Source organism: Arvicola amphibius, chromosome 2, assembly GCF_903992535.2.
Source record: "Arvicola amphibius chromosome 2, mArvAmp1.2, whole genome shotgun sequence".
In the NCBI taxonomy this organism is placed as follows: Eukaryota; Metazoa; Chordata; class Mammalia; order Rodentia; family Cricetidae; genus Arvicola; species Arvicola amphibius.
This window is the reverse complement of record NC_052048.2, coordinates 126,307,853-126,325,863: the sequence shown is the minus strand read 5'-3', so window position 1 is coordinate 126,325,863 and position 18,011 is coordinate 126,307,853. Positions and strand designations below refer to the sequence as shown.

General features: G+C 42.6%; 1 protein-coding gene across 6 annotated transcripts in view; it reads left to right on the top strand.

Annotated features, from left to right (window-relative positions):
* Positions 1 to 18,011, top strand: part of Ltbp1 (latent transforming growth factor beta binding protein 1) — a 384,816-nt gene that overhangs the window by 348,014 nt on the left and 18,791 nt on the right. For all 6 annotated transcript variants that reach the window (XM_038319233.1, XM_038319232.1, XM_038319231.1 and 3 more), the window contains 5 exons: positions 4,668 to 4,847; positions 6,361 to 6,447; positions 7,931 to 8,059; positions 8,710 to 8,850; positions 10,117 to 10,287. In XM_038319233.1, the coding sequence (XP_038175161.1) occupies positions 4,668 to 4,847; positions 6,361 to 6,447; positions 7,931 to 8,059; positions 8,710 to 8,850; positions 10,117 to 10,287 (708 nt within the window). The remainder of the gene's footprint in view (positions 1 to 4,667; positions 4,848 to 6,360; positions 6,448 to 7,930; positions 8,060 to 8,709; positions 8,851 to 10,116; positions 10,288 to 18,011) is intronic.

The following is an 18,011-nucleotide window of genomic DNA, read 5'->3' as shown; positions in this document are numbered from 1 at the left end:
CGTGCAAATACAGGGATACTTTGCTTTTTTATGCCCCAATCATACCTTAATCTGGTGCTTATATTTTTTCCTCTCCTTAATACATCTTTCAAAAACTAAATTTAGATGCCACTTCTGCCAGGCAGCCTTCTCTGATAGCCTTTTCCAGTGGGTTCTTTGCATTGTGACTTAGGTCTGAATAATGTCCAGAAATGAACTCTCAAGCCCAGTGCACACAGCTCACTGATATGACCCCCCCCCAACCACTTTAACCAGCTAGGACTTCTGGCTCTGGTGGCACATACCTGTGATGCCAACACTTAGGAGGCTAAGGCAGGAGGATGGCAAGCCTGAGAAGCCATGCACAGAAGCCACCCTGTGTCATAAAAACAAAACGAGGAGTGAGCAGGAACTGTGTTGGTGTGTTTTTTTTTAAGTGGTGTTTTCTGTGTTTTGCTTTCTAGATTTTGTATCTTTCCCATCTGATCTTACCACCCACCTTATGGTGGCCTTACCTCTTCCCTACACCGCTTCACATTCCTGTTGTTGGTGACTTCTGGAATTCACCACAGACCTCTCCTAAGTCCTGCTTTCAAGAACAAATGATGCCTTTCTCCCTATTTTTCAAGTTCTCTAGTGAGAAAACTAGAGAAACACTGTGTGTACGTCTCTTAAATTCCATTTTTTGTTTGTTTTTGGGGGGGCTTTTGTTTTTGTTTTCGAGACAAGGTTTCTCTGTGTAATAGCCCAGGCTGTCTTAGAACTCTCTTTGTAGACCAGGTTGGCCTCAAACTGACAGAGATCAACCCACCTCTGTCTCCCCAGTGCTGGGATTAGGGGTGTGTGCTACCATCAACTGGAAAATTCCATTTTTCCTAGGTCTTGAAGGATTACTGTCGAGTTAGTTGCCATGCTCTCAAAATATGAGGTGACATAAAACATAAGTGCCTGGTGGAATTTTCCAACTAGAGCAGAGAATCAAGATTTCTGGGTCGTTCTGTTAGAAGTAACTCACTGAACCTTACCACTTCCGTGCAGCTTGATAATTGGTCCTCTCAGGACTGTGGGCAGTATGAAATTGGGCACTTTTTACTTAGGCCTCTCTGTCATGTTTCTCTTTGGCCCTTGTGACCGGCTGTCTCTAAAGGGTGTGGAGAAGGCTAGCTCTCTTGAAGGCCTTCTGAATGGCTGCTGTGCACAAGCAGTACGGAGGCAAAGAGCTTGCAGAGACCTTCAGACTACACTGCAAATCCAATGGAAGCTGAACGCAAGTTCCATTTCCACTTTAAATAAATGAAATCAGAACATTCTAGATCATCTCACCCTACCAGCAGACTCTAGGATCAGGCGTGTTGAGGAAAGACAAAAATAGGTAGCATCCTTTGTGAGAGAACTTCTACACCCTTATGAGCCAAGCCAAGAGAGTAATCCAAGGACTCCTTAGGCCACACAGCAGCCACTGGCCCTCCCTCCTGTGCAGAGCAGAGGAAGCAGAGCTCCTACGTTCACGTTATAGGAGGCTGTGCAGATGACTCCACACCAGCAAAGGTCGCCTGTGCCTTCTCATTTATCGTAAAGAGAGCAAAGGAAGGGCAGAACAAATGCAAGCAACTTGATATGCTAAGATGTTATATCCCAAAGAGAGATGGACACTTGATAACAACCTGGGTTTTCTCCTACAGAAGGTAAAGGTGCCATTACCTGCCCACCCCCATGGAGTGTAGTTATTTAATTCCTCACCTGAAAAGAGCTTCAGGAACAGTTTTTTCAAGACAGATCCACCTGAGGCTAGGGGTATGGTCCGGTGGTAGAACACTGGCCTAGCATGTATGGGGTCCTGTAGATCTCAGTCACGAAAATCAAACAAAAAGAAACATCAGTTGAAAGTCTCAAAACCATGTTGGTGTTCTTGCTATCACCAAAAATATAGCTTAGATGAAGGTGTACATAAAGATCTTCATACCCAAATGATAGGCCAGATAACAAGTACAAATGAGAAAAAAAATCCAGTCTGAAAATGCCAGAAAAGTAATGTTTCTTAGAAGTCTGTGGCATGGGATGTGGCATGGCCAATCTTACCGATAGAAGAGGATAGAAAAAGCAACAGCAATTCCCTTCATTCATAACACTTCTCACAGCCACTGATGTGACTGTGGAAAATCATTTTTCAGTGGAACCTGTCTGCTCCTGGCAACAGTGGTCCAACCTCACAGAAACTCACCAGAAAATTTAATGCATGTGTGTGTGTATACATGCATGTACACATTCTTTGTCACTCTTGCGCACGTGTGTGTGTGCGCGCACACACACACACACACACACACACACACACACCTGATCAGAGATTTTTTTACTCCAATGGAAAAAGACTCCAGGAAGTTGATCATTTAAAAGTCTGGGAGATGGGGATGTTGCATTTTTTTTCCCAGAATGACCTTTGTGGATCAGTTTTTTAAAAAGAATTTGCTTTTCTTTCCAACATGGATGAAGGCTCGCCTCATTCTCTATTTCAGCTGTGTAAACACTGCACTCTCAAAGAGCTTGGAAAGAAAATAAAAGCAGCATTTGAAAAAAATCTGAATAATACAATTGTATTGTTGATCACTTCTCTTATGTAATAATCTCTACCTTCTTCTAGTGCAAGACAAAGCACAAAGATAATTTTGTTGCTTTGTGTAATGTAAATGTAAAAAAGAACAGAAAACATATACTATGTATGTAAATTACATATGCATGTATATGCATGTAAATTGTCATGCTTTGATTTGGAATGAGCCCTGTTTTATTTTATTAGCAACATTGGGGCTCTTCTACATAATACTACATTTTATTAAAATAAGTAAGACATACTCTAACTTTGTGAATAAGGAAAATATTATTGATCTTTTTTAAACTTCACCTATTATAAAGCTGTTGCTTTCCTAAGTTTTTTTTTAATATGTTACTTAATAGCTACCATTTTTAGCCTAACTGAGCATAGTAAGAGAGCAAAACTTAACAGCAATATTGGAAATTTTTTGAAAATATTATGGAAAACACTTGTAAATTTTCCTATAAGGTTTCTGGAATTTACTTAATGATCATTTTAAATGGCTATTTTTGGTTTTCCCCAATAACTCTGTTCTTAAGTCTTGGAGCCCTTCTGACCAAGATGGCTGCCGTCCAAACAGGAGTAAAAGTCCACCCTGCATGAGTGTGAAGAAAGTGGATTCAGGCAAGGAGGTGGGAGGTTTACCCCGTCCATGCAAACTGACACATGGGAATCAGAATTTAGTCTTTTCCTAGACTCAAGGTCTTTGTTGGAGTACCACCTGCTGTCCATACTCATTTAGGGTTCAAGCCCAAAATCTGTCAAAGAGAGAATCAAGAAGTACAGTTCTAGAAGGATCTTTGGCGTTCTCCTTGGCTATCTGCTTGGATAGTAGCATGGATCTGGAAGGTCTATTTGATTCTTTGCTTGTTTTATGAGAGGAAGGAAGGCAATAGTTTTCCTGGTGGCATTTTATGAACACTTGCTCTAGAAATGCCCTTAAATGGCTTAGTATATTATCGAAGTTCATGAAGGTCAACTTGACCCTGACAAAACTGATACATAGCAAACATCTGTGAAAAGAACTCATTAAATGTCCCCCATATCGTGACCTACCAACTTTAGCAGTGGGTCTTTCCCTCACTGATGAGTATTCTCTTTTGAGGTTTCTTTGGTCCTAATAATCCGAAATGGTAGGGCTCTAATGAAAACATTGTGTTAATGATATGCTAAGCAATTGTGATAGCCATTGTTAGCTCTTTTGTGCAATATGAAATAAAAACTATAATTGATTAATTACAACTGGACCATAGCAATCATTTAAATCCTATAGCATTTGGTGGAAGAAATTATATTCCCTTCCAGGTCCTGCCACAATATAATCATCAAGTATGTAAAGACAATTCAAGTCTACTCATGACATTGTTTATATTTTAGCTTCTGAAAATGAGCAGATTTTATTCTTATGATTTGCATTCTTTCATATCACGCTGTCATAGAGAAAATGAGTCTGTTAGAATATGCTTTCCTTCAGGGCCCATGTGAGCTCAGACTTTCAGTCCTACATCACAGCTTTGCTAGAACGTACAGCCTCTTTCTGAGTTCTTTCTTTGCACCACTTGACTAGATTTTCAGGGATGAAAGGCTGTTTTATGGGCTCCAGGTTACCACATTCTTTTTCCATGCATCTTCCAATATGCGCTGTTCAGAACTGACTTGGGGCATGGGGGGGGGGGGTTGGTTGATCCAAATAACTGCCGAAGGGTTAACTATTACATGTGGCCCCTGATCTCTGGTCCCATTTTGAGGAAAATTTCAATAATTTAAGTAGGTGTTACAACTCTGTAACGAATGATCCTGGTTGGCAAAAAAAAAAAGCAGCTATGGAAACTCTTCATGGCTAAATTTACAAGAATAAAGTAACTGGTTAGCGTAAAAAGAAATGGTTTTGACAGATTTATACTCTGGAGTATATTAGAAACCTACAGATATTCAGAACTCAATGCATGTTTATCTTAAAGTGGGAGAATCTGACCCTGAAGGTGGAATATGGATGGCCTCATGTCAAGGACATGTAAGGGACATATGTCCATGGTCTCTGTCCTGTCATGATTTCTACGTGACTGTCCCACCGATGCTCTTTCTTTATACTCTTTAGATTCTGGTGTAGATCATCAGCCGAGAGAAGAAAAGAAGGAATGCTACTATAACCTCAATGACGCCAGTCTCTGTGATAACGTGCTAGCCCCCAATGTCACCAAACAAGAATGCTGCTGTACCTCAGGTGCTGGCTGGGGAGACAACTGTGAGATCTTCCCCTGCCCTGTCCAGGGGACCGGTAAGATCTACTGACTGTTGTGTTCACACTGTCTGGTCACGTGGTGTTCTTAAATTCTGCCTGTCATAGGGTGCACTGTTACAGTCAGACTCAGTAAGATGCTAAAATAAGAGCCATCTCATTGCTTATTTATTTTTGTGCATGCATGTATGTGTGTGTGCATGCACGCGCACGCGTGTGTGTGCGTGTGAACACATGCTCGCTTACATGTGTAGGCTAATGTGCCCACTGCTGTACTTGGAGCCATGTTTCCTCTTTCATCATTTTCTGCCTAGTCTTCTGAGGCAGGGTCTCTCCCTCAACCTCGGACTCACATTTTTGCGGCAAGACTGAAAGACAGCGAGCCCCAGTGATCCTCCTGCCTCTGTGCCCTCCTTGGAGCTGAGGTCATTATATGAGTGCTGGGATCCAACTCCCATCCTCCTGATTGAGGAGCATTCTTTTTTCAACAATTTTTTTTAAAACAACAATCTTATTTTACATACCAATCCCAGTTCCTTCTCCCTCCTGTCCTCCTGCTTCCTCATATTTTCCCCACCCATGCAGTCCTTAGAGAGGGTGAGGCCTCTCATGGGGAGTCAGCAAAGTCTGTCTTATCACTTGAGGCAAGACCAAGGCCCTCCCCCCTGTATCTAGGCTGAACAAGGTATCCCTCTATAGGGAATGGGCTCCAAAGAACCAATTCATGCACTAGGGATAAATACTGATTCCACTGCTAGTGGCCCCACTAACTGCCCAAGCCACACAGCTGTCACCCACATTCAGAGGGCCTAGTTCAGTCTTCCACAGGTTCCCCAACTATCAGTCCGGGGTGAGTGAACTCCCACTAACTCGAGTCAGCTGTTTCTGTGGGTATCCCTATCATGGTCTTGACCCCTTTGCTCATAATATCGCTTGAAGAGCATTCTTAAATGATGAGCCATCTTTCTACCTCCCCAGATTCTTTTTATTATATACTGATGAAAGCATTATCCACAAGTATACTTGTATATTTAATCCAAACTTTAGCTGTATGGGCTCTTACCAAACCTTCAGAACACTAACCACCATAGTAATGCAAAAATAGCAGTCATGATATCAAATAAGACACAGGTGAAGTGGAACATACGGTAAGTTGTCAGGCATGGTGGTGCACACCCTTAATTCAAGTACTTGGGAGGCAGAAGCAGGCAGATCTCTGTGAGAGCAAGGTCAGCCTGGTCTGCCTAGAGAATCACAGGCCAGGACAATGTAGGAAGACGGTGTGTGTGTGTGTGTGTGTGTGTGTGTGTGTGTGTGTGTGTGTGTGTGTGTGTGTGTATGAACCTCTGGAATCATTGGACGTCTTCTCACATAATCCATGACTTCGAGGCCATGCTAGATTTATTGGTTGAGTGTTTTAAACGTTCTGAATCTGAGAAGATGAAACTGGGTTAAAAACATGCACTCGGGGAAATGTTGATTCTTTGTTTCCCTTTTCAACTCATCGCTTTTTTGTTTTGTTTTGTTTTGTTTTGTCTCTCTTAAAAATCAGCTGAGTTCACGGAAATGTGCCCTAGAGGAAAAGGTTTTGTCCCCGTTGGAGAATCCTCTTACGACGCTGGGGGCGAGAACTATAAAGGTCAGCATTGAGTGCAGATGAGTTTGCAACATGTGTCAGCCACTGGGATGGGAACCTGGCTTGGGTAAAGCGGTGGTCGAGTTCGGTTGGTCTGTGGAAACTGTTGGCCAAGCCCTTTATTCCACCCAGGAGGAAGGTCTCTATGGATGCTGGATGGAGCTCTGACTTGGGGTCAGAATACCAGCAGTTATGTGACCTTGAGAGGTCATGTAACCTTCTGAGTTTCCAGCTGTTCACCTCTGAAACAGAAATGTTTTCAGAATTACAATGTGCTTTCAATGAAATAAGATATGCATAACTGCTTTCCACAAAAGCCTGTAGTAGAAAGAATCTTTCACCTAGATATACACTTTGAATTATATAAAGTTTGATTATCATGGTGCCCTCTACAATTCATTGTGAAGCGAAGTTTCTTGCTTTTTTTTTTTAAAAAAAAAAATAGATTTCCTACTCTTCCTATTATAGTTTCCTAATGGCCACAGATTCCAATGAAGACTGGAAAATGGGAAAGCAAAAGTAACTGTTTTATATCTTCAATGTTATTGTTGGATAATATAGCCTGTTTATTCTAGTGAATATTTTATATATGAACACTTCTTCATTAACTGACATTTGACAGTTCCGTGTTAGAGATATTATTATGATATACTGTATATAAGGTGATTGTTTTCCATTATAGTTTAATATTGAACACTGGAAAATAGCTGGAAAAGAGACTATGAGAATGGTCTATTTATTATCCATCCACTTATGGAAAGCTAGTATTTGAATAATATGGACTCAGTAGTTGGACAAGAAATTCCATTTGTGTTTTTAGAATACATCTGTGATTTAGTCCAACAAGATTAGGAGGCTTGGTCTGCAGTATGTGTTGAATGGTTTTCAAGGTCATAAATATCACATACTCTGTTTTTACAGAAATGCAGTTAAATTTCACTTCATGTTACAAACCTTGATTTTGCTCTTTGATATAAACCCAGTTCCTCCTCCTAACAGTGCTGCAAGTGATGGGGGAAGATGAGATTCAGACCCTTACTGTCACCGGTTCTGTGCTCAGCTCGGCCACTTTCCGTTTGTGTAAATTCGAGCAGGTCTTCCATGGTGTTGACCGGTTTCAAAATGAGATCTAGATAACATGAGCTCCAAACTGCCTGGACAAGCAGCCTCAGCATGTCCAGAATCCTTTCGTAGATTATCTTATTTGTCCTTTGAGTCCCGGTACATTGGTGGACCCAGTTATGTTATATCCAGTTCATCATAGAGGAAACTGGGAAGGCTGAGGGTTTATTCTGTGGCCTGTGAGGTGGCATCAGAACCATTTCTCATCATTTTTCCGCATCTGTCAATTGGCCTAATTTTAAGAAATTTATGTTCTGTATTGCAAGAGTCTTTTGAACATAATAATATCTAATCTAAAACCAGATATTGGTTAGATTCTTCTTCATGGAAAAATAAAAACATACTCCTATTTCTTTTGCCATAGATGCTGATGAATGCCTGCTGTTTGGGGAGGAAATTTGCAAAAATGGTTACTGTTTGAACACTCAGCCCGGATATGAATGCTACTGTAAGCAGGGGACATACTATGATCCCGTCAAATTGCAGTGTTTTGGTAAGCTTGAAGAGAATATGGTAAGATGTGCTAGGAAAATGCACAGGGGGAAAAAGAGTAATGCCATGTGATAAAAATGATGTCATTGAATCGAAATTGTGTCTTTAAAGGATGAGTGTTTTGTGGATCTCTTTCTTGAACAAGGTTTGAGAAATGAAAACTTTTCATCCTTGTATTTGCATGGGTGGCAGACAAGGAGTTCAAAGTCATTGTGGAATTACCGCCCAGGTCACCGATAAGACCACAGAGTTCTTTTGGTCTGTAGACCCTCCTGTTCAGTCAGGTCATTCATGCAAACGAAGACAGTTTTAAACACTCACACAGACTTTAAGGCTTCAGCGGAAAGTCATGTACTATAGGCAGCAAAGCGCAGCATAAGGAAATAATTTCAAAAGTATTATTTTTTTAAAAGGCCGTTTCCCATTCCACAGTATTTCCTTACCATATTTAATAGAAGCAGCAGCAGCAGCATTGATTTCCTCAGTGACTCTCTTTCCAGTCACAGGGTCCCCTTTGGATGACAATGTATAGTTAATTCAAATGTAGTAACTCTTGGGATCTGGATTAAATTTATCATCATGTTAACTTTGATAACTGTATGAAGCACAAATGATTGCTAATTTTCTCTGGTGATTTTTTTTCCTCTTAAGACATGGATGAATGTCAAGACCCTAACAGTTGTATCGATGGCCAGTGTGTTAACACAGAGGGCTCCTACAACTGTTTTTGCACCCACCCCATGGTTCTGGATGCCTCTGAGAAAAGATGTGTGCAGCCAACTGAATCAAATGGTATGTCTGAATATGAGATCCACATGTCTGTCCAGATAAATGCTCAAGGTTTTTGTCATTTTAATTAAAATAGGAATTACTAAAAAAATAGGGACATGAATTCCTTGGTTATCTTGAAGAAGTTAAGAGAGCCACCAAGAGAAATAATGAGATACATGTGGTTAATGTATAGATTTAATACTGTGTGTATATTTGTCTTAGTTAGGGCTTCTATTGCTGTGAAGAGACACCATGACAAACGCAACTCCTACAAAGGAAAGCATTTAATTGGGTGGCTTAACAGTCCAGAGAGTCAGTCCCATGGAGGGACATGGGGTGCAGGCAAACAGTGCTGGAGAAGGAGCTGAGAGTTTTACATCTTGACATGCAGGCAACAGGAAGTGATCTGTCTTACTGGGCATGGCTTGAGCATATATGAAACCTCAAAACCCGCCTCCACAGTGACACACTTCCTCCTACAAGACCATACCTGCTCCAACAAAGCCACACCTCCTAATAGTGCCACTCCCTTTGGGGGCCATTTTCTTTCAAAGCACCACAGTACTAATTAAGTGATCAACAGGATGTAGAGGGCTGAGCACATGGAAGGACTACTCCACCTGAGGATTCATCACACTTCAACTTCAGAGGAAAATGTGAGGTCAGGAAGAATGATTGTGTTTGCCCAGGATGCAGGACACAGATAAGGCTAGACAGAGCAGAGTGTGAACTTCAGCAAAGTGGAGATCCCTGAAGTGCATGGATGGGAATTCCCGCTAATCTCTGAGGATGTGGCATGTCATTGATCATTGGTATGATCAATTGATAACTCATGACATTTAGGAGATTTCTTCAGATAAAACAAAGGTAGAAAGTTTAGGATTGAACATTCTAGAGCGATGTGTTATTGGTCTAGGGTCTGAGCAGATGGAAAGAGTGGGGAAGCATGGATAAAGAAGTGGTGGAAGTTGTCAGGATCAGAAGACTAGGAGCCCATCAAAGGATGGCGAGATAATGGGCACTTTACAGAGGGAGAGGACGTTCTGGAGGCAAGCCTTCAGTCAGGAGGGACAGCACAAGCAGGCGGAATGTCAGCTGATGGCATGGCATTCTGCTGCAGATGGCAGAGATGTGATCTGTGGAAAGAACAGGCTGCATGGAGACTATTCCTTGGAAGTTGTTCATTGAAGTAGGAACGGAAACTTTGAAACTTGCTGGCTGCCACCACAGTGAGGATGAAGTAGGAATAATCCTGCAATTGTCATGGACCCATGTCTTCCCTTTCAGAGCAAATAGAAGAAACCGACGTCTACCAAGATCTGTGCTGGGAGCATCTGAGCGAGGAGTACGTGTGTAGCCGTCCTCTGGTGGGCAAGCAGACGACATACACAGAGTGCTGCTGCCTTTACGGGGAGGCATGGGGCATGCAATGTGCGCTCTGTCCCATGAAGGACTCAGGTGAGCTGGTGTCCGGTCATGTTAAGGGTCTATGTCACGTGCTCCTCTTCTTATGTGGAACGTGGTATTCTCTCAAAACCTTTCTCCTTGCATCTTATTTCATCATAGGTGGTCGTGGTGGTGGTGATGGTGGTGGTGGTGGTGGTGGTGGTGGTGGTGTGTGTGTGTGTGTGTTTGCATATGTACGTGTGTGTGTGTGTGTGTGTGTGTGTGTGTGTAAGAAGATATAGTTGTATAAACCTGTGCCTCCTGGTATGCCTTCAAAGCAGACCAGACCAAGTCAATGATTTTTTGAAGCCATCATTCTGTTTCTCCCAAGAATGACAAATGACCTAAATGAAATATAATCTAACCATCTGAGGCATGATTTTTTGTGTTTTTCATTTTAGAATTTATATCTTTAGATACTTCATTATTTTGTTCTTACCCAGTTTTTAAACTAGAGAAGTGGAGAAAGCATTAGCGACTATAAAGTATTAATGTAGGTAGAAGAGTTCAAGTTTGATGTCAAACTCCATATGAGCGATACCGTTGGAGCATGCTAATCCAAAAATTCAAAAAGTTCAGATTTTAGAACATTTCAGATTCAGGAATTAAAGATGCACAATTGTCAAAGTCTGTCCAAAGGTCCCCAAGTCCAAAAATCTCCTTAGTTACTGTCCCATTGCTGTGAAGAGACACCATTACTAAGGCAACTCTTATAAAAGAAAGCAGTTAATTAGGGGCTTGCTTACAGTTTCAGAGGGCTAGTCCATGATCATCATGACAGGAACCAGACAGGCATAGTGTTTTAGTAGGAGCTGAAACCTTTATATCCTGATCTACAGGCAGCAGGCAGAGAGAGAGAGAGAGAGAGAGAGAGAGAGAGAGAGAGAGAGAGAGAGAGAGAGAGAGAGAGAGAGAGAGAGAGAGAGAGAGGAGACAGCCTGGTATGGAGTTTTGAAGCCTCACCCTCCACCCCCACTGACACACCTCCTCCAACAAGGCCACACCTCCTAATCCTTCCCAAACCAGTTCCACCAACTAGGAACCAAGCCTTCAAACATGAGTTCCTGAGGATCATTTTCATTTAAACCACTGCAGCTCCAAGCCTTGAAATCTTTCTGGTCCCAGGCACTTCAAATAGGGCATGTTCAACTTGTTTTAAAAAGCTGGCTTATTAGGTAATTGCCCTTGCCGACAGCCCTGACTACCTGAGTTCAGTCCCTGACTCCAATGTGGTGGAAAGACAGAACAGACTCCCATCCGTAAGCTGTCCTCTGACATTCATGCATGTGATATGACATGCGTGCCTTCACATGTGTGATATGACATGTGTGCCTTCACACGTGTGATATGACATGCATGCCTACTCACTTGCATGCAAATAAATAAATGCCAAATTTTAAGAAAGAATTAGAGAGAGAATAGAAGAAATGGGGAGTATATGAGTAAATCTGATTTTTCTTCATGTTTTGGATATGAGCATCAGTTGCTCCATCTCCTGGTGTTAGAAGATATGGGGGTGGCTAACTGTGCTGTCTGACTGGCTGTCTGGTAGCTGCTGGTTTGTGTGGTTACTTTTTTTTTGTTTTTTTTCTGACTATCAAAGCCACTTCTTGTTTTAAAGGAAGGTACTGGAAAGTGTTTGGTATACCATTTTCTCAAATGGACTTGTTAAGGCTAGACAATCAGCATGCTGGAGTAAGATGAAGGAGTTCATAACCAGCACATATTCCCAGACTAGCCAGGAGGGTAGAAATTGCTGCAAGAAGGGAAGAGCATTAATTTTAGGGTAATTCAATTATTAGCATATTTCTTTCAACTTCTTCATAAGTGTAGCACCCCTGCTTAGAAATATCTTGAAATCAGTGTAGCATGAACAAGAAAATAATCTGAATGAGCCACAAAAAAGCAAATACCTAAGATGATAGATGGGAATGATAGCAGCTCAGAACTGGGAAGGCTGGGTCCAGGGGCCGGATCTGCCACACTGCCCGGGGCAGGAGCCTTCCATTGAGGACAGGCTCACGTCTCTGGCTCACTGGGCTGTGGTGAGGGTAGGTGAGCCTGTGATTAGAGATGGCCAGTGCCTCAGGCCGAGGATGGCATCAGAAGACAAGAATGAAATCAGTAGGGAGGTGAATCCAGCCAGACCTGGGTCTCCTTACTGTGCTTCAGCTCCTCCTCTGTCTCCTTGTTCTTATGCAGTGTTTTTCATCACCATCATCATCATCATCATCATCATCATCATCATCATATAATAATAATACATAACTCTGAAAGAATTAAAACAAGCAAAGATGTTGTATTTCCCTCAACCTGCCAGGTCACATTTTATTCTACTCCCTGAAGATGTCCACTCTTGACAGTTGGGCTTTGAGCCCCATAGGCTTTTTGCTATGCATCCATTTATTATAGATTATGTTAGTCATCTATATATCTGTGGTGTAATATTGAAAGCTGAACTCAATACCACCTGTCTGTGCAATGCTTTGTTGTGGTGGTGGTATATGTTAACACCGATGGCATTTAAAATGCCCACAAGCCATGCTCTGTACATTTTAACATCATCTCTCTTAAGTGCACCTTATGATTGGTGATGTTTTAGAACCTGTTCTATCTATACGGCCTGGTTTATTTAGCCTCATCTCATTCTGGACATTGCAATCGTTCCTTCACAGCCTTTTTGGGCCTCAGCCCTAACTTTCCCATTGTAAACAATGCTACAGTGAACCTCGGTGTGTGTACCTATAGGACTGCCGGCGAGAAAACTCCCACAATTATAGCACCAGGCTGGGAAGCACATTCGCTTTTAACTGACTCTTATTATTTCTACCAATGCAAAGTTGGGGAAATTATACCCAGGACAAAAGTCGCCATTCTACCACTGGCAATACTCTGTCTTTAAAATCATTCTTGGTCTTTAGAGAATGCTTTGGTGTTGAGAAAGGAATCTTGGGTGATACACAAAGTCCATTCCTGAGTCACACACCCCGGCCCTTTAGAATTGTTTCTACCCTGTGGGTAAATAGTTATTTCATTTGCGTTTCCCTTGTTTCTAAGAATTTGAAAATCTTTCCTATGCTTATGGGTGAATTGTGCTGCTATTGTGTTTGTGTCTTCTTGCTTTTTTGTAGCTGTGGTATGCATAATTTGTTTACAGCTCTGGCGTTTGGTTTATGCTGTGATTATGGTCACATAAACCTTTCAGGAAGGGTTTGTGTAGAGCCATGCTTAATTCTGTCTCCAGCTTGATCTTGTGATGCTGCATTTACTGCCTATGACTGACAAGCCAAGCACCTTTGATAATCATACTAATTGACTGGGTTTTCAAAAGAGATTTTCAAATCAGGACTGGAGAGATGCCTCAGTGGTTGAGAGAACACTTTCTACCCTCCAGGGGACTTTGAGCTGGGTTTTCAGCACCCATGTCAAGTGGCTCACAACCACGTGTAACTCTTGTTCTAGAAGACCTGATACCCTCTTCTGGCCTCTGCAGGCACCTTCACATATGGTATACATGCATACATATGTACATGCATGCATGCATACACACATACATATAAACATACCCCCGCATATATATGTGTGTGTGTGTGTATACATACGTACACACTAAAATAATATATTCAAATCAAATGCATTTTCTAATGTAATAAAAATCAAAGGCTCTAATAAAATATATGGTTTCCTAACACCCGAACATGAATTTGTGATCAACCAATGCAGAAGTAATTGCTATCATTATGTAAGTGTCTCTTTTACACTGCTGATTTATGAACGTCAAGAACAAGCCAGTGAGCTGGAAGTCTCATCTGAACTCCAGCCCTGATTCCGAGGTTGTTGGGATGATAGGGTTTCTGTATTCTGACAAACCCTGAGGCCTGGGCCTCCACGGTGGGCCCAATAGCTAGTGAGATCCAGGGTTACCAAGAGGCCTCTGAGCCTGTTCAAGCTTACCTTCACAATGAGAGTCCCTTGTTTTTCAGAGGAACCAGAGAATGTGTGAGTTTTAAAATGGGATGCTAATAACTCTGTCCCTGAGCCTCTTAAAGGCACTATTTCTGCATCTCTGGACAATTGAGAAGGACAGCCTTGTCCTTTGTTAATTCAAACACTGGAGCAGCCCCAGCCAGGCAGACGCAGAACCTTCCAGTTTCTGCAGGAGGGCCGCACTGTTTGGGGGAATGATCCGTTGCTGATGGAAACAGTGCTGGGGGATTTGGAGAATAAATTGCAGTGCCTGTCGTCAGCTTCGAGCATTAAAGTGCAGTGTAAAGTACAGCTTTGGCTCGGAACAGGGCTTCACACTTCTGGTCCAATAGGTCACAGGCATTAATTCTTGCTAGAGCAGCAAGTCTGGGAATCCTGGCAGGTGGAGGCTGTAGGAGTGGCCCATTCTGTGCGGTTCTCTGAAGCTGTCTGGTGTGTTGGTACCACATGTGGGCGAAGTGAGTGGAGAGTGAAGGATTATGCTCGGAGGAACTCACGCGAGGAAAGCTATGCCATTGTGCCATTCCGTTCACTTGGGGGCCACTCTGGATGTTATGTCAGCCCTCAGTTAGTGAAAGGGGTCAAACAGCAGGCTCGTTTAGGAGGACGTTTCAGATTGTAGCGAAGTGAAGGATGTGACGGTGTGTTGGGCACGTGCTGACCCCGGAGGCCTCTCTGGTCCCTATCCCCACTGCTGCCACCTCTTCCTCCCCCTCTGCTGCCGTCCAGACTTAGAATGTCAGTAACCGAACTTACTTGGGAAAACCCCCAAATACGATCTGTTTATCGCCACGTGGAAAGAGACTGTGAAAGGCAAGGCTGTTAAGAACACCAGTTCGAAACCCAAATAAACCACGGTGTCCATATTTCAGACGAGAGAGAGGGCAGACACGGGAAATTTTCATGCCATGCTAGAAGGAGATCGTAGTTATCAGAATGTGGGATCTTTGATTAGACGTTTCCTGCTTGGTTTTCATGGGTCTCTGACTCAGACATTGTTGAAAGGTACCATTTCTTCAGTCTTAGCTGCACCACCACGGCCTCCTTCTGGAAGAGGAGATGCCTCTGAGGCAAAGAAAGGGAGCTTACACTGTCACACCCCATTCAACAGGCGGAGTCAGACTCAGGCTTTGATTCTTTTGGAACTGGCTTATCTTTTCCCAAGTCCTCCCTCTCTGAGAACTCAAAGTGCATTTGAAATAAACAGTATTATTTTTTTAATTTAAAATGTAATTTTTTATTTATTTTTTTATTAAAATTTTCCATCTCCTCCCCTCCTTCTCCCCCTTCCCTCCCCTCCCCTCCACCCATACCCCCACTCACTCCCTCTCCAGGCCAAAGAGCCATCAGGGTTCCCTACACTATGTTGAGTCCAAGGTCCTCCCAACTCCCTCCAGGTCCAGGAAGGTGAGCAACCAAACTGACAAGGCTCACACAGAGCCCGTCCTTGTCATAGAGACCAAGCCCATCGCCATTGTGCTTGGCTTCTCGGTCAGCCTCCAGTGTCAGCCACTTTCAGAGAGTCCGGTTTGGTCAGATGTTCCATCAGTCCCATTCCAACTGGACTTGGTGATCTCTTGTTAGTTCTGTCCTGCCGTCTCAGTAGGTGAATGCACCCCTCACGGTTCTGACTTTCTTTCTCATGATCTCTCTCCTTCTGCTCCTCATCAGGACCTTGGGAGCTCAGTCCAGTGCTCCAATGTGTGCTCTGTCTCTATCTCCATCCATCGCCAGGTGAAGGTTCTATGGTGATATGCAAGATATTCATGAGTATGGGTATAGGAACTGGCCTTTTTCGGCTCCCTCTCCTCAGCTGCCCAAGGAACTAGCTGGGGGCATCTCCCTGGATACCTGGGAACCCCTCTAGGGTCAAGTCTCTTGACAACCCTCAGATGGCTCCCTTAATTAAGATATATGCTTCCCTGCTCCCATGTCCACCCTTCCTGTATCCCAAGCATCCCATTCCCCCCCCCCAAAAAAAAACCAGTATTTTTTTTAAAAAAAGAAAAGCACGAAAGTAAGAGTGAGGAATGAAAGCTGTAGCCTTTCGTGTCGTCGTGTGGTGCGCAAGCAAAGGACAGGGCTTAGAGCGCGCGGTGAGTGTAAGGAACCATCTGCCTCGCCCCCCAGGCACACTGGCAGCAAGGTGGGTCATGTGTATTCAACTGGCTAATGACTTAAAGCCAATCATTCTTGGCCAAGTAAAGTGTAAACTTAATTTTTTGGAAAAACATACTTATGAATTATTATACATGTATATTGTATTGTGATCAAATGGAGAAAAATCCTCCTGTGAGCCATGAAAGACAATTAGACATGTTTGAACCCTAGATTCTACAGCACCCCAGGAGTCACTATATTTGCAGTTATACTATTTAAGGAGTTTTACTCCTGGTGAATAAATTGCTCACAGAGTCGGGTACTAAGTTAACTGAACATAAGGTCTTGAGAGAGTCCTTGCTTAAAACCTCACATTTCAGGAGCTTGTCTCATGGGGTAACTGCTGTGTTGGGAGAGTACCCCCTGTTGGTAGTCTGTTGTACTACAACATACAAGCCCCTCAGAGGCACTCTTGAAAGCTCAGGTACTGGTCAGAACAGCATTTGCTTTTGTTTCTATTAATGTCCCAGTGGGAACACTAGTGGCACAAAAGAAATAAATTTCAATTATATTTCAATACCGATCAACAAATAGAGGTGTTGTCTTTCTGTCTAACAACGAAACAATCTGGAGAAACAGATGCTATCTATACCCGAGTCACTGAGTCTAGTCTGGGAAGCTTGTCTATAGGCATGCTTGAGTGGTGATAATAAACTAAACACAACTGCTCTGTAATAAGGGGAAACGGAACCAACCGAGCCCGGAGCTGACTGATGAGTTGTGCTACATCTATACAGTGGGAAAGACTATGCAGGCATTTTCTAAATGAAGCTACACATCCTCAGGGAGAACACTAAGCCATATTTCAAACTTCTGTTACATTTACTGATCGTGTGTGCATGTGTATGTACGTGTGTGTGTGCGCATGTGTGCGTGCGTGTGTGTACATGTGTGTATGTATGTGTGTGTGCACATGTGTGTGTGCATGCACGTGTGTGCATGTGTGTGCATATGCGTGTAAGCTCGCATGTGTGTACACGTGTGTGCATCAATGTGCCAGTGTGTGTATGGAGGTCAGAGAACAACTAGCAGGGGTCAGTTTTCTCCTTTCTATCACGTCTTTCCTGGGTCATCAGGCTCGCCAGAAAACATCTTTACCTACTGAGCCATCTTGTCATCTGTAAGCCATATTGTATATGAAGATGCAGAACATGGTAAACTGTCCTTTGCATGTATAGCTGTGTTGATGGCTGCTGATGAAACTATCGTCTTTTCACTACTTGAATTTGCTTTTACTATATATATTGCAATATACACATGGTTTTTACTATATAAATATTATAATACATATATGAATATATATAGTAATCTTATTTTAAATAAATAGAAATGTCTGCCTGAGACTTGAACTCAGAAAGCAGGGCCTAGGTATGGTTGTCAGCTTTGTTTCCCCATGTAAGTTTTAAATGAATGATTGATAAATAGCACAGAGCCACGTGATGAGAACACATGAGGGTCCTAGTCAGTGTTACCTAATGCCTCCTGTTTAGGTGGACACTTCCTAAACAGAAAGTTTTATAGGTTATTAAGTTATATAAGGTATTCGTATGCCTCTTAATGCTAGCAAGAATGATTATTATTGCATATAA